Source organism: Heteronotia binoei, chromosome 6 (assembly GCF_032191835.1).
Source record: "Heteronotia binoei isolate CCM8104 ecotype False Entrance Well chromosome 6, APGP_CSIRO_Hbin_v1, whole genome shotgun sequence".
Classification (NCBI taxonomy): Eukaryota; Metazoa; Chordata; class Lepidosauria; order Squamata; family Gekkonidae; genus Heteronotia; species Heteronotia binoei.
In genome coordinates this window covers 39838585-39851215 of record NC_083228.1, presented here as the reverse complement: position 1 = coordinate 39851215, position 12631 = coordinate 39838585, and the positions used below count along the sequence as shown (strand labels likewise).

Here is a 12631-nt window from a genome sequence, read left to right as displayed (position 1 = left end):
AGTCAATGTTTGATGCAAATCAGAATACTATGAAAATGAAGCACAAAATGCAAAGTACAACACACATATTCCTGTTATGAATTACACACCATGTGAAATCTGTAAGATTATCAAGAAAGTGAAGCATGCTTAAACAATATCATCCTCAGTAACAGAAAGCATGCATATTGCATATTGCATAAAATGCAAAAGAAGGGTCAGTGTAATATAAAATAAGACCATCATCCTAAACACCTGAGAGTAAGGCCTGTTAGCATCAGTCATGAAGCCTGACCATGTGCTTTGTTCCAGCAGTTAATTTGTGTCTTAGGGGTGCCACGTCTGATTCAGGAAATAACTTGGGACTTTGGGGGTGGAGCCAGGAGACTTGGGGGTGAGCCAGGAGCAAAGTTGTGACAAGCATTATTGAACTCTGAAGGGAGTTCTGACTATCACATTTAAAGGGGTCATGCGCCTTTTAAAAGCCTTCCCTTCATTGCAAATAATGGAGGATGATGGCACCTTCTTTTGGGGCTCATAGAATTGGTCCAATCTTTTTGAAGCTTGAGGGTTTTTTTTGAGGAGAGGCACCAGATGCTATGCTGAAAATCTGGTGCCTCCATCTCAAAAAACAGCCCACCAAGAGCCCCAAATACCCATGGATCAATTCCCATTATACCCTATGGGGATCAGTCTCCATAGGGGATAATGGAGTGCCCAGCAGATATTCAAACCTCACCCCACCCCCACTTTCTGATTACCCTGAAGCAGGGGGAGGGCCTGCAAACCAGGGGTCCCCTGCTCCCAACTAAGGACTTGCAATCGGAGTACAGGAGCCAGTATATCAGTACCACCCCGGTGTCAGATTCATTTTGTGATGATCCATTGTGCTCTACCACTTGGTGGTTCTTTAGTTGAATGAGGAGGGAGTGTTGGTTGTCTGGCCTGCTTAATTGACTCTCCATGACAGATTGATTTCTGGCGTTATTTGTTTAATTTCTCCTGCATGTTCTATTATATTTCAGGAGGATTAACCTCATGCTCTCCATTTTTGGGTTATTTCAACATTGATGTGGAGCAAATTACTGGGCAACTCCACCAGAAGGACCACCAAAAGATAAACTGTATACTCTGTATAGCACCCTTTGTTTTAAATTGTTTTAAATTATAATTGACTGTCTTATTGTTTTATATTTGAAATCGAGATGTTGGTTTTTATATAATTGTTAGCTGCCCTGAGTCCGTTCGGAATGGGCGGGATATAAATGGAAAGTAAATAAATAAATAAATATTTATATCCCGCCGTCCCTGCAAGTGGGCTTACAGCAGTTTGCAATGTCACATAATTAGGATACCCACTGCCTCAACTGAAAGCCCTGTGGAACAGTTCAGTTTTGCAGGCTCTGCAGAATTGTAACAGATCACACAGGACCCTGATTTAAGGTGGGAACTTGTTCCACCAGGCTGGGGCTGGGCCGAAAAAGCCCCGGACCCAGTTGAGGCAAGCCAGATGTGTTTGGGGCCAGGGACAACCAGAAGATGTTGATCAGTTGAGCGCAAGGCTTTGCAGGTCACATAAAGGGAGAGATGGTCCCTGAGATACGCAGGCCCCAGGCCCCATAGGGCTTTAAAAGTCAGCACTAGAACCCATGAATTGGGTGGAAAGGCAGCATAGAAATGTTTAAAATAAATAAAATGACCTATCATGTTAATAGGATCCATCATGTCAAAAAATCATGCAGAAACACCAGATTACTTATTTGGAACCTGGAAAACCATTCTTCAGAAAGCATCCTTGGTGAAATTGTGACTGAAATCCAAACTGTCATCCGCTGGTGACGTGGAAATACATGGATTTAATTTCATTTATTTCCATTAAACTGAATCGGCTTTACATCATAAACCTACATCCACTAGACAGAAGCAAATACAGCTGGTGGTGATAAGAGTCATTTTTCAAATCCTTTCAGACTGGGATTTTTTTCCTCTTCCATTTCCACACAAGTGCAAACCTATGCACCGGTGTTCTTAAATAACTGAAGTTTTTAAAACTGTCTGTACAACTTTTTGCTTCCCCAGAGTAGTTCTGAATTTATTTCTCCATTACCCCACATTTTCCAATCTACTTTTTCTGTGATTCCTCCCCCACCCCATTGAATCTGAACTCAGTTTTCTAGTGAGTAATTTCCAATTTTGTTTCCCACTGCCCTTTTGTGTCATCAGTGTTGTGTGTTCACCCACCTTCTATTCTCCTGCCCCCTCAGGATGTCCTCTGAGGAATCAGCTATTTTTTTAATGTAATATTGATTGCATTATGACACAGTTTTTTCATTATAACCAAACAAAACAGGCAGTGAGGTTTCATGTAGCCTTCTCTGTGTGATTACCCATCCATGAAATTCCTTTCCTTTCATTTTTTTGGTGGGTAGGTTTTGATGCCAAGCGTTAATGTTTTTCCTTCACTCTCCCCCTGCAGCTCCTGATGTGTTTTCTTTTCTTTACTATTTCTTAAACATTGTTATGGTGTTATAACATCACAACATATGCGAAGAAGGAGGTTTTGTCACTGATGTACATGAGGACACATTTAGCATGTTTCATAATTATTGAATAACGCTGTTATGAATTGGTGTATAAATAAATTCCCTTTTGTGGAAGAGGTACAGTAAATAGGAGCATCAGCTGGGGATTCAACTCAGTGGGAAACATTCTGGGATGCTTCATGGATTAATTGTAATCTTGGATGATTCTTCTCTCTGGATGTAGAGAAAATAACATAACACGTGAATGCTAATAACATACAAAACCTGTAACTAATCAGGAAGTGAATGTGGAGTGCTTTGGAAGCAATTCTAAGTGGGTCTAGTCAAAAGGAAGTGCTATTGTAGTCAACTGGGTATACTCTTAGGAAAGTGTTCTCAGAACAGCAGCTTGTGCTCATTAAAACTATAAATAACAGTAACAATTATTATATGATTATTTTCAACATAACCCCAGTTTCATCACTCAACCCCAATTGATGGCAGCAGTTATGGAACCCGGTTTGGTTAATGGAGGGAGCAGGGTGGCAAGAGGGGAAAGTAGCATTTCCTCCACCCCATAGGCTTCCAGTGCTCTTAACGGGGTGTGTGTGTGTGTGTAATTTCCAGTAGGCAAAAGAAAGGAAATCACAACTTTGAAGAGCTCTCCAAACTAGGCTTCCCAATCCCTGGTTTTACAGGCTTCCCCCCTCCCCCAGCCAGTTGGCTGGCGGGGGAAGCCCCACCCCCACAGCCATTATGCACTTCCATGAACGATTCTCATAGGGAATGATGGGGAATTGATCTGCGGGTGTCAGGGGCTCTGGGGGGGGCTGTTTTTTGAGGTAGAGGTGCCAAATTTTCAGTATAGCATCTAGTGCCTCTCCTCAAAATACCCCCCAAGTTTCAAAAGGATTGGACCAGGGGGTCCAATTCTATGAGCCCCAAAAGAAGGTGCCCCTATCCTTCATTATTTTCTATGGAAGGAAGGCATTCGAAAAGGTGTGCTGTCCCTTTAAATGTGATGGCCAGAACTCCCTTGGAGTTCAATTATGCTTGTCACACCCTTGCTCCTGGCTCCGCCCCAATGTCTCCTGGCTCCAACCCCAAAGTCTCCTGGTTCCACCCCCAAAGTCCCCAGATATTTCTTGAATTGGACTTGGCAACCCTACTCAAAACCCTCTAACTACCTTTTAAGGGTCACAAGTAGAATACAAAATAAACATGGGGTTTAATCAACAAGGAGTTATGGGTAATTAAAGCAGGACTCAATATATAAAAACTCAAGGAAGCACAAATTAAGGTTGGAAACAAGAGAAGTACTTTTTCCTGGTTCAGTGGTGGCGGCGGCAATGCTGCTGTTGCACATCTATGTCTGCAACTTTGCTTTAGGGCAACCATTCCCTATCCTTCTACCCAAGGGGGGGCATTTCCATGGAGCTATATAAATATTAATAAAAATAGGAACATGTGGTGTGGCCCACAAATTTCTTAGACAGCAACTTGTTCAATGCACTGAAGTTGTCTTATCATGAAGAACTGCATCCTTCTATTGTCTCCACACATGCATAATAAATAAACCAGTCCTCATAGAGCCAGCAATGGTTTCCAAACAAACTACTTTCTTTGAGTCAATGGAGGTTTTCAATGAATATCTGGCCTACAAATGGATATCAATTTAATATTATTTTAACTGTCATCACTTCTATAGAATCCTGGAACTTTTCATTTAATAAGTTTGGTTAATTTTTTAGAAGTACAGTTCCAAAGCTCCTTGGGCTCAGGAAACTAGTTGTTTAAAATTTGTTTAATCCTGACCTATATTTATAACATTTATAGTGTAAAATGAAGATATTAAGATAAAGTCTAATCCAGGTAAGATTTAATTTCTGTTTTGGGAGACAGAATGGTTCATCTCTATCAGCTGGTTCATCTCTGTCAGCTGGTATATGCAGAGCTGGTTCACATGTACAGCTCTTGACTGATGGTCCATCATACCACCACAAAATAGAGCTTCCATAGGCCCTCAAACACTGAGCCTTTTCCTGGTGTCAGGAAACAAATTTAGCCACAGTCACCAAATGTAATTTAGTTTTGAGAAATCAAGTTTTATATAAATCTGACATTTCTTTAACCCCTTAGTTATTTCCATTATACTTTTCTGAAAATAGAATGTTAGCTGGCCAAGGGTAAAAATATACAGAACTTGATTGAAGTAGGCATTGATCACATGAAACCTGTGCTAAAGCCTGCTATAATTTCAGGTGCATGTGTATGTTTGGTATACTTCTGAACACAAGTACTTTGATAGCACCTCTGGGATGGTCATTTCTGGACAATGCCTGCAGAGTTAGACAGTCACTGCTACATGCTTGCAGCCTTGGCACATATCTGGGGGCAGGAGTACAATAAAGCTAAAAACCCCACCACCTTCTCCTTGTCCCAGTAAAAACACAGACTCATAACATTTGGAACATATGGAATAAAAATGGCCAAAACTTTTACTGGTTACAGCTGTAAGTAGCATTGGCACAGCACGGGTCTACAGATCCAGCATCAACTGACAGTCATGCCAGTCAATGCATCCCTGTCGCTCACTAGCCAGCCTGCTGGGGGGAGGGGGTGGAAAGACCATGGAATGGCAGGCATCTGGGATTCTACCAGGGTGACCACCACTAGGTGGTCTCCCCTGCCACCTGAGCATGAGGGTGGCTTGTGGGCAGCCTCCAAGCTGGGCATTCCCCAAGCACCTTCACCCCAAGATCCCTTATGGGGATTCCCATATTCTGGAAATGGCAAGCAGGCCAATTTCCCCATGCTGTTACCGCTAAAAACTGTGACAAGAATACACATAGTTTCTGTATATCGTACCTCTCATCTCACCCCAATGGCCCCTCACCCAAGTGAAGTTCAAACAAAACATACATTCACTATTATTAGCTATCAAATAAAGAAGGGAGGGTCAACCTTGGTCCACCGTGGCCAAAAGATGCAGGTGGGTGGCATTCCTGATGCATAAAACCACTCAAGTGGCCTGTCCCTTTACCACTCACCCAGCACTGATCAGACTGGATTTTGGCCCAACAGGTAAGGAGAGAGCCAAAATTTCCTGCCACCCACCCCTCTTTCACCCACCCTTCATCTTGCCTGGCTGTAATGGCCAGCTGCCTCCTACTGGCCCTTCCCTTTCCCAGCACAGTGGTGCAAACAAGACTTTGTGGTAATTAATGACCCTACTTATGCCAGATTCACATGTAATTTTCTTCTTGCATGGATGGGCATCGAACAATGCAATGCCAAAGAGAATGCCACCCTTCTAAACCCATTGACTTCAGTGGACGTATAAGGGTGTAACTATGTTTAGGATGGCACTTTAAAGCAACTAATATCTGAACTATCAACTTGTTTCGGCCAGAACACTTTCTCTTATTTAATTAGGGTTTGTAGAATCTTTCGGGCTCAAGTGCCGTATTCTACTGGAGAAAGTTTTTCTTCCAGACGTTTCATTCTCAGCTGCGGAGAACATCCTCAGTGGCGTTGCAGCCGGAGCAGGCATTCTGACCTTCTTGGCTGCTGTGCATTGAGTGAGGCCAGGGCTGCTGGAGAGCTGGTATTTCTAGGCTGGAGCGGGGGGGGGGGGTGTTGAGAGGGCAATTGTCCATTTAATTATTTAATTGTCCATTCTGAAGGGAACATTTCAGGACTATTATGAGACCAAATAGCACTGTGTGAATTAGAAGAGGCATTTCAATTTATAGTAATACTGTAAAATACTGAAAAAAGCAGACAGTGGAGGCCCGGGTAGCAGCCACTGCCAAATCCACATTTTATCATCTTAGGCAGATAAGGCAGCTGGTTCCCTACCTGGAGTGCAGTGACTTGACAACAGTGATCCATGCGACGGTCACCTCAAGATTAGACTACTGTAATGCTCTCTACATAGGGCTGCCCCTGACGCAAATTCAGAAGCTGCAATTGCTGCAAAACGCAGCAGCCAGGTTGTTATTGAAGGGAGCACATTCAACCTGTGCTGGTGACGCTGTGGTGGTTGCCTGTAGCGTTCCAGGTTCACTTCAAGGTGCTGGCTATGACCTTTAAAGCCCTATATGGCCAGGGACCTGCTTACCTCCGGGACCGCCTTTCCCCGTATGACCCCGGAGAGCACTAAGATCAAGTTTCCAAAATCTCCTTGTGATCCCTGGGCCAAAAGATACTCGGCTGGCTAGAGCCTTTTCGTTATCAGCCCTGTGGAAAATTCTCCCAAAAATATCAGGGCCCTGCAGGACTTGCCACAATTCTGTACGGCTTGTAAAACAGAATTGTTCAAACTGGCCTTTAATAACTAACGGGGAAGCAACCACTACACCACAGCATTGATATCTAAACCCATCCCAATATAAATATAGAGTGACAAACAATATTTAACAACATTAGTGTATGTAGCGCTAAATACAAACCAATACTACTGACACCATCTTTTAGGATGTATTATATGGGTATGAAATGATTTTTAATGATTCTATTGTATTTTCGTTTAACATTATGTATTTTAACTGTTGTTAGCCGCCCTGAGCCCGATAGGGGAGGGCGGGATATAAATATAATAAATAAATAATAAAATAAAATAATGCATTATTCCTGTTTGTTTCAGAATGATCATTTTTGTGACTTTGTGGATAAGCGAACTGGCTACAAAACTGTCAGCATGCTGGCGACTGCAGTTGTACAAGGCAAGGAAGTCCTTGGTGTGATTATGGCACTTAATAAGAAAGGTGCCCCTGAATTCTCTAAAGCAGATGAAGAGGTAAGAGGGGGTTTATTTTGTTTTCTTTAAGGAGCACAGTGGTTTGACGTGTTGGATGTAATGCAAATTGCCACTGACAAAATGGGGAGGGTGATCTTTAAAAATCCCTTCCTCCCACTGCAGACATCCATCTTGTTCATGTTGTTTTGGGGGTTCTCTGCCATCCACAAATAGCATTTTTAGGGGTGCATTGGGGCTGCAGCAGAAGTGGGAAAGTGAAGAAGACCCTCTTTGCTGACAGAAATCCTTTCTATCAGCAGAAGTTTCCCAGGTAGGGTTGTCGTCCAATTCAAGAAATATCTGCGGACTTTGGGGGTAGAGCTAGGAGACATTGAGGGTAGAGCCAGGAGCAAGGTTGTGACAAGCATAATTGAACTCCAAAGAGAGTTCTGGCCATCACATTTAAAGGGACCGCACACCTTTTAAATGCCTTTGCTTCATCGGAAATAATGAAGGATAGGGGCAGCTTCTTTTGGAGTTCATAGAATTGGACCCCCTGGTCCAATATTTTTGAAACTTGGAGGATATTTTGGGAAGAGGCACTGGATGCTATGCAGAAAATTCAGTTTCTCTATCTCAAAAAACAGGTCCTCCCCCAAGAGCTCCAGATACCCGCAGATCAATTTTCTATTATACCCTATGGGAATCAGTCTCTGTAGGGAATAATGGAGTGCCCATTTCCCTCCCCACCCCCACTTTTTGATAACCCTGAAGCGGAGGGCCTCTAAATCAGGGGATCCCTTGCCCCCCACCTGGGGATTGGAAACGCGATTCCCAGGGGACAAAAATGAAGAAATAAGTAGGCAACAGCTGCTGATTTGGGAGTACCCAAAATTGTAGCATTACTGAAGCTTAGGCCTGACAAGAACCAGGGTGGCAGCCTACCAGCATCCATATCTAAGCCTCTCCAGTCATTCAAAAGAAAAATGTGATGTAAATATTAATAAATATACCACAATCCAACAAACTTTGGCACATGCTTGACTTTCTCATTGAAATAATGAAATCTGAACTTTAGCTTGGTTTTTTTTATGTTTTTCATTTCAGGTTTTCAGGAAATATATGAATTTTATTTCACTTGCTTTAAAACAAGCTCACACTGCATACCTCTACAATATTGAATCCAGGAAAAGTCAGGTAAGGTACTATTTACTAACTTGCCTAAATGCAAGGCCAGTGAATATTCCATTGTTTAGCATTGAATTTATTGCTATAATTAATGCTTTAATAGCTGTGGTGCTGATGGTGGAAAGTGCCATCAAGTCACAGCTGACTTAGGGAGATCTTGTAAAGTTTTCAAGGCAAGAGATGAACAGAGGTGGTTTGCCATTGCCTGCTTTGTCAGAGCAATCCTGGACTTCCTTGGTGGGGTCCCATCCAAACACTAAGCAGTAGAAACCCTGTTTAGCTTCCAAAATCATCAGGATCAGGCTAGCCTTGGCCATCCAGGACAGGTTACTTTAACAATGCCATGGTAAAAATAAGATATGGTAAATTTAATTTTAAATTTAATTAATTAAATTTAATTTTTATATTTATATCCCACCCTTTTCCGCAAGCAAGCTCAGGGTGGCTTACAACAAAAGTGTAGCATACTTACAAATTAAAATATAAAACATCATAAAAGCATACAGCATAAAAATCTGAGGGCAGTGCAACGTATCAACAAACAGGTGCAAGAAGGCATATCTACACAACAATAAATAGGCCAATGTAGGGTTGCCAAGTCCAATTAAAGAAAAATCTGGGGACTTTGGGGGCGGAGCCAGGAGACTTTGGGGGTGGAGCCAGGAGACGTTGGGGGTGGAGCCAGGAACAAGGATGTGACAAGCATAATTGAACTCCAAGGGAGTTCGGGCCATCACATTTAAAGGGACAGCACACCTTTTTAAATGCCTTTCTTCCATAGGAAATAATTAAGGATAGGGGCACCATCGTTTGGGGCTCATAGAATTGGACCCTCTGGTCCAATTGTTTTGAAACTTGGGGGGTATTTTGGGGAGAGGCACTAGATGCTATACTAAAAATCTGGTGCCTCTACCTCAAAAAATAGCCCCCCCAGAGCCTCCAATACCCACGGATCAATTCTCTACTATTCCCTATGGGAATCGTTCTCCATAGGGAATAATAGAGTGCCTAGTAAGGATTTCCCTCCCCCCCACACTTTCTAAAGGGGGGGAGGGCCTCCATACCAGGGAATCCCCCCTCCCTGCCCCCTCCCTCTTACTTGGTCTTCTTCCAGCAGAACTTTGCTGTGAAAATGAAAGCAAGGCTGCACAGGAAAAGAAAGGGAGGGGCCATTCTCCATGGAAACTGTTACTGACCCTTTCCCATGAAGCCCTTCCTGTTTCCTGTGCAGCCTTAAAGGGGCACATTTTAAAAACGGATCAGAAGCTCTACAATAACATGATGCCTACAGGTATGTTCTCTTCCCCCCCCCCGCCCCCAGATTTTTTGAGAGCGGGGGAGGAGGCTGCAAATTCGGGGGTCCCCCGCCAGGGTGGGAGGGTTGGGAAGCCTAGGACAATGTCTGGCAACATAAGCGTGGTCACAGTGATGGTAAATATTTGGGGAGAGAAGATGAAGACATTAGATTTATATTCCGCCCTCCACACAAGAGTCTCAAAATCACCTTTATCTTCCTCCCCCACAACAGACACCCTGTGAGGTGGGTGGGGCTGAGAGGGCTCTCACAGCATCTACCTTTTCAAGGACAACCTCTGCAAGAGCTATGGCTGACCCAAGGCTATTCCAGCAGGTGCATGTGGATGAGTGAGGAATCAAACCCGGTTCTCACAGAAGTCCTAAGTCTGGGTCCACACCCTTAACCACTACACCAAACTGGCTCTCCTACACCAAACTGGCTCTGGTAACGGGCAGCTGGTAACAAGAAGACGCCCACCAGATCAGTTGAAAGCCTGGCAGAAAAGCTCCGTCTTACAGGCCCTGCGAAACTTTGATAAGTCCTGCGGAGCCTGGATCCCCAACAGGAGCTTATTCCACCAGGTAGGGGCTTGGACCGAGAAGGCCTTAGCCCTCATTGAAGCCAGCTGGGTGTCCTTAGGACCAGGGACCACAAGAAGATGTTGCACAGCAGATCTCAGAACTCGGGGTGGGGGGCTCATCTGGGAAGTGATGGTCCCAAAGATATGCAGGTCCCTGTTCATATAGGGCCTTAAAGATGAGAACCAACATCTTGAACTAGATTTGGTACTCAAGAGGTAGCCAGTGCAGCTTGTGCAGTTCTGGGTGGATCCACACCCGCACAGGCGTCAAGGTCAACAACTGTGCTACTGCATTCCGCATCTGCTGGATTTTCTGGAGCAGGACCAAGGGTAGCCCCATGTAGAGAGAGTTACAATAGTCTAATCTGGAAGTGACCGTTGCATGAATCACTGTGACTAGATCACGGGAAGCAAGATAAAGGACCAACTGCCGAGCCTGCCTCAGATGGAAATAGGTGGACTTTGCAGTGGCGGCAACCTAGGCTTCCATAGATAGAGAGGAATCCAGGAGTACCCCAAAACTCTTCACCTCTGTTGATAGCACCAGTTGAGTACCATCAAAGGATGGGAGTATGATCCCAGCTCCCACTCCCTCACAACCCAGACCCAGGACTTCCATCTTTGATGGATTCAATTTCAGCCAACTCTGATGCAGAGCCCAGGCAGCCATCCATAAGCAGATAGAACTGGGTGTCATCAGCATATTGGTGACAATCCAGCCCATACCTCTGGACTATCTGGGTGAGGGGGCACGTATAGGTGTTAAATAGCATTGGGGAAAAGATCGCCCCTTACAGTACTCCACATTCTAGTGGGTACCACTGGGACACTTCCTCCTCCCTCTCAAGAGCCACCCTCTATCCCTGACCCTGGAGAAAGGAGGTCAACCACTGCAAAGCTAATCCCCAAATTCCCGCATTGGCAAAGTGGTGGGCCAACACATCATGGTTGACCATATCAAACGCTGCTGACAGATCCAAAAGTATCAGCAGTGCTGAACCACCTTGATCCAGATGCCTCCGGAGGTCATCCACTAAGGCAACCAGCACCATCTCCGTCTCATGGATGGGGCAGAAGCCAGAGAAGGGGTCTAGGATGTCCATTTCCTCCAAGAAAACCTGGAGCTGGATTATATTGACTGTGCCATATTTTTGTTTCTTACATTGTTTGGGGTTCTTCCTGTAATGCACCTAATGGCAATTTTTAAAATATTGTCTTCATTTTTTCTTTCTCTTAAACAGATGCTCTTGTGGTCTGCTAACAAAGTATTTGAAGAGCTTACAGATATTGAGCGACAGTTTCACAAAGCATTATATACTATTCGGACATATTTGAACTGTGAAAGATACTCTGTTGGTCTTCTGGACATGACCAAAGAGAAGGTCACCATCATTTTATTTACTATTAGAAAATAAAGTAACTCTAAATGGTAATTTAAGACTTAATCCTGCACATAGTTGACTTCACAGGATCTGAGCCCAAATCTACTGTCCAATCCTAGCTGAAATTTGAAGCCATTTTTCAAGTCTCCCACTCTATGGGACTTTATGCTAATTCCTATTTCCTTATTTCTAGGAGTTCTATGATGTATGGCCAGTCAAGCTAGGAGAAGTAGAGCCTTATAAAGGACCAAAAACACCTGATGGCCGAGTGAGTTTCCTCTTTCTAAATTGCGATTTTCAGAATGTTTTTTTTGTTTAAAGATTATTACATTGTTTTCTCCGCTTGCATTTAGGAAGTCAACTTTTATAAGATAATTGATTATATTTTAATTGGAAAAGAAGAAATCAAAGTCATTCCGTGAGTATTTATTGGTCCATCTGCTCTATCATATCTAATTGTGTATGTTCAGGTTGGAGGCACTCATATTATCTGTTCTCTTCTTGAAGGACACCACCTGCTGACCACTGGTGTTTGGTTAGTGGGTTGCCGACATATGTTGCTGAAAATGGATTTGTAAGTTCCACTTTTCATCTCTCTTGAACTGACTGTACGAGTGTGTGTATATTTGTGTGTGTGTTTCAATTAAAAAGCTTCCTTCCCCACTGGCCTTTCAAGTGGCATTGGAAAATAGTGGGCCCTGGCTGGAAGGTCTCCTGCTGTAGTGGAAGATCTGCCCCCCCTCAATGCTCTTTTCACCAAATTGCAAAATTCAAAGTAGTATTCAGATGAATACAATAGAAATTATAAAATCCCCATAATAAAGCACTTCAAAATAGACCACTAGCAGTCAGTTATACATCTTCATGGCAATAGTCAGCCAGCTGAATAACAATTCAGTCCAGTTATAGGGTTGCCAGGCATCACCTGACTACTGTCAGGAG

General features: G+C 43.6%; 1 protein-coding gene across 1 annotated transcript in view; it reads left to right on the top strand.

The window, feature by feature from the left end:
• Positions 1 to 12631, top strand: part of PDE6C (phosphodiesterase 6C) — a 75253-nt gene that overhangs the window by 28120 nt on the left and 34502 nt on the right. The window contains exons 2-7 of the mRNA XM_060241321.1: positions 7150 to 7302; positions 8350 to 8439; positions 11549 to 11689; positions 11883 to 11957; positions 12043 to 12107; positions 12197 to 12263. Of these exons, the coding sequence (XP_060097304.1) occupies positions 7150 to 7302; positions 8350 to 8439; positions 11549 to 11689; positions 11883 to 11957; positions 12043 to 12107; positions 12197 to 12263 (591 nt within the window). The remainder of the gene's footprint in view (positions 1 to 7149; positions 7303 to 8349; positions 8440 to 11548; positions 11690 to 11882; positions 11958 to 12042; positions 12108 to 12196; positions 12264 to 12631) is intronic.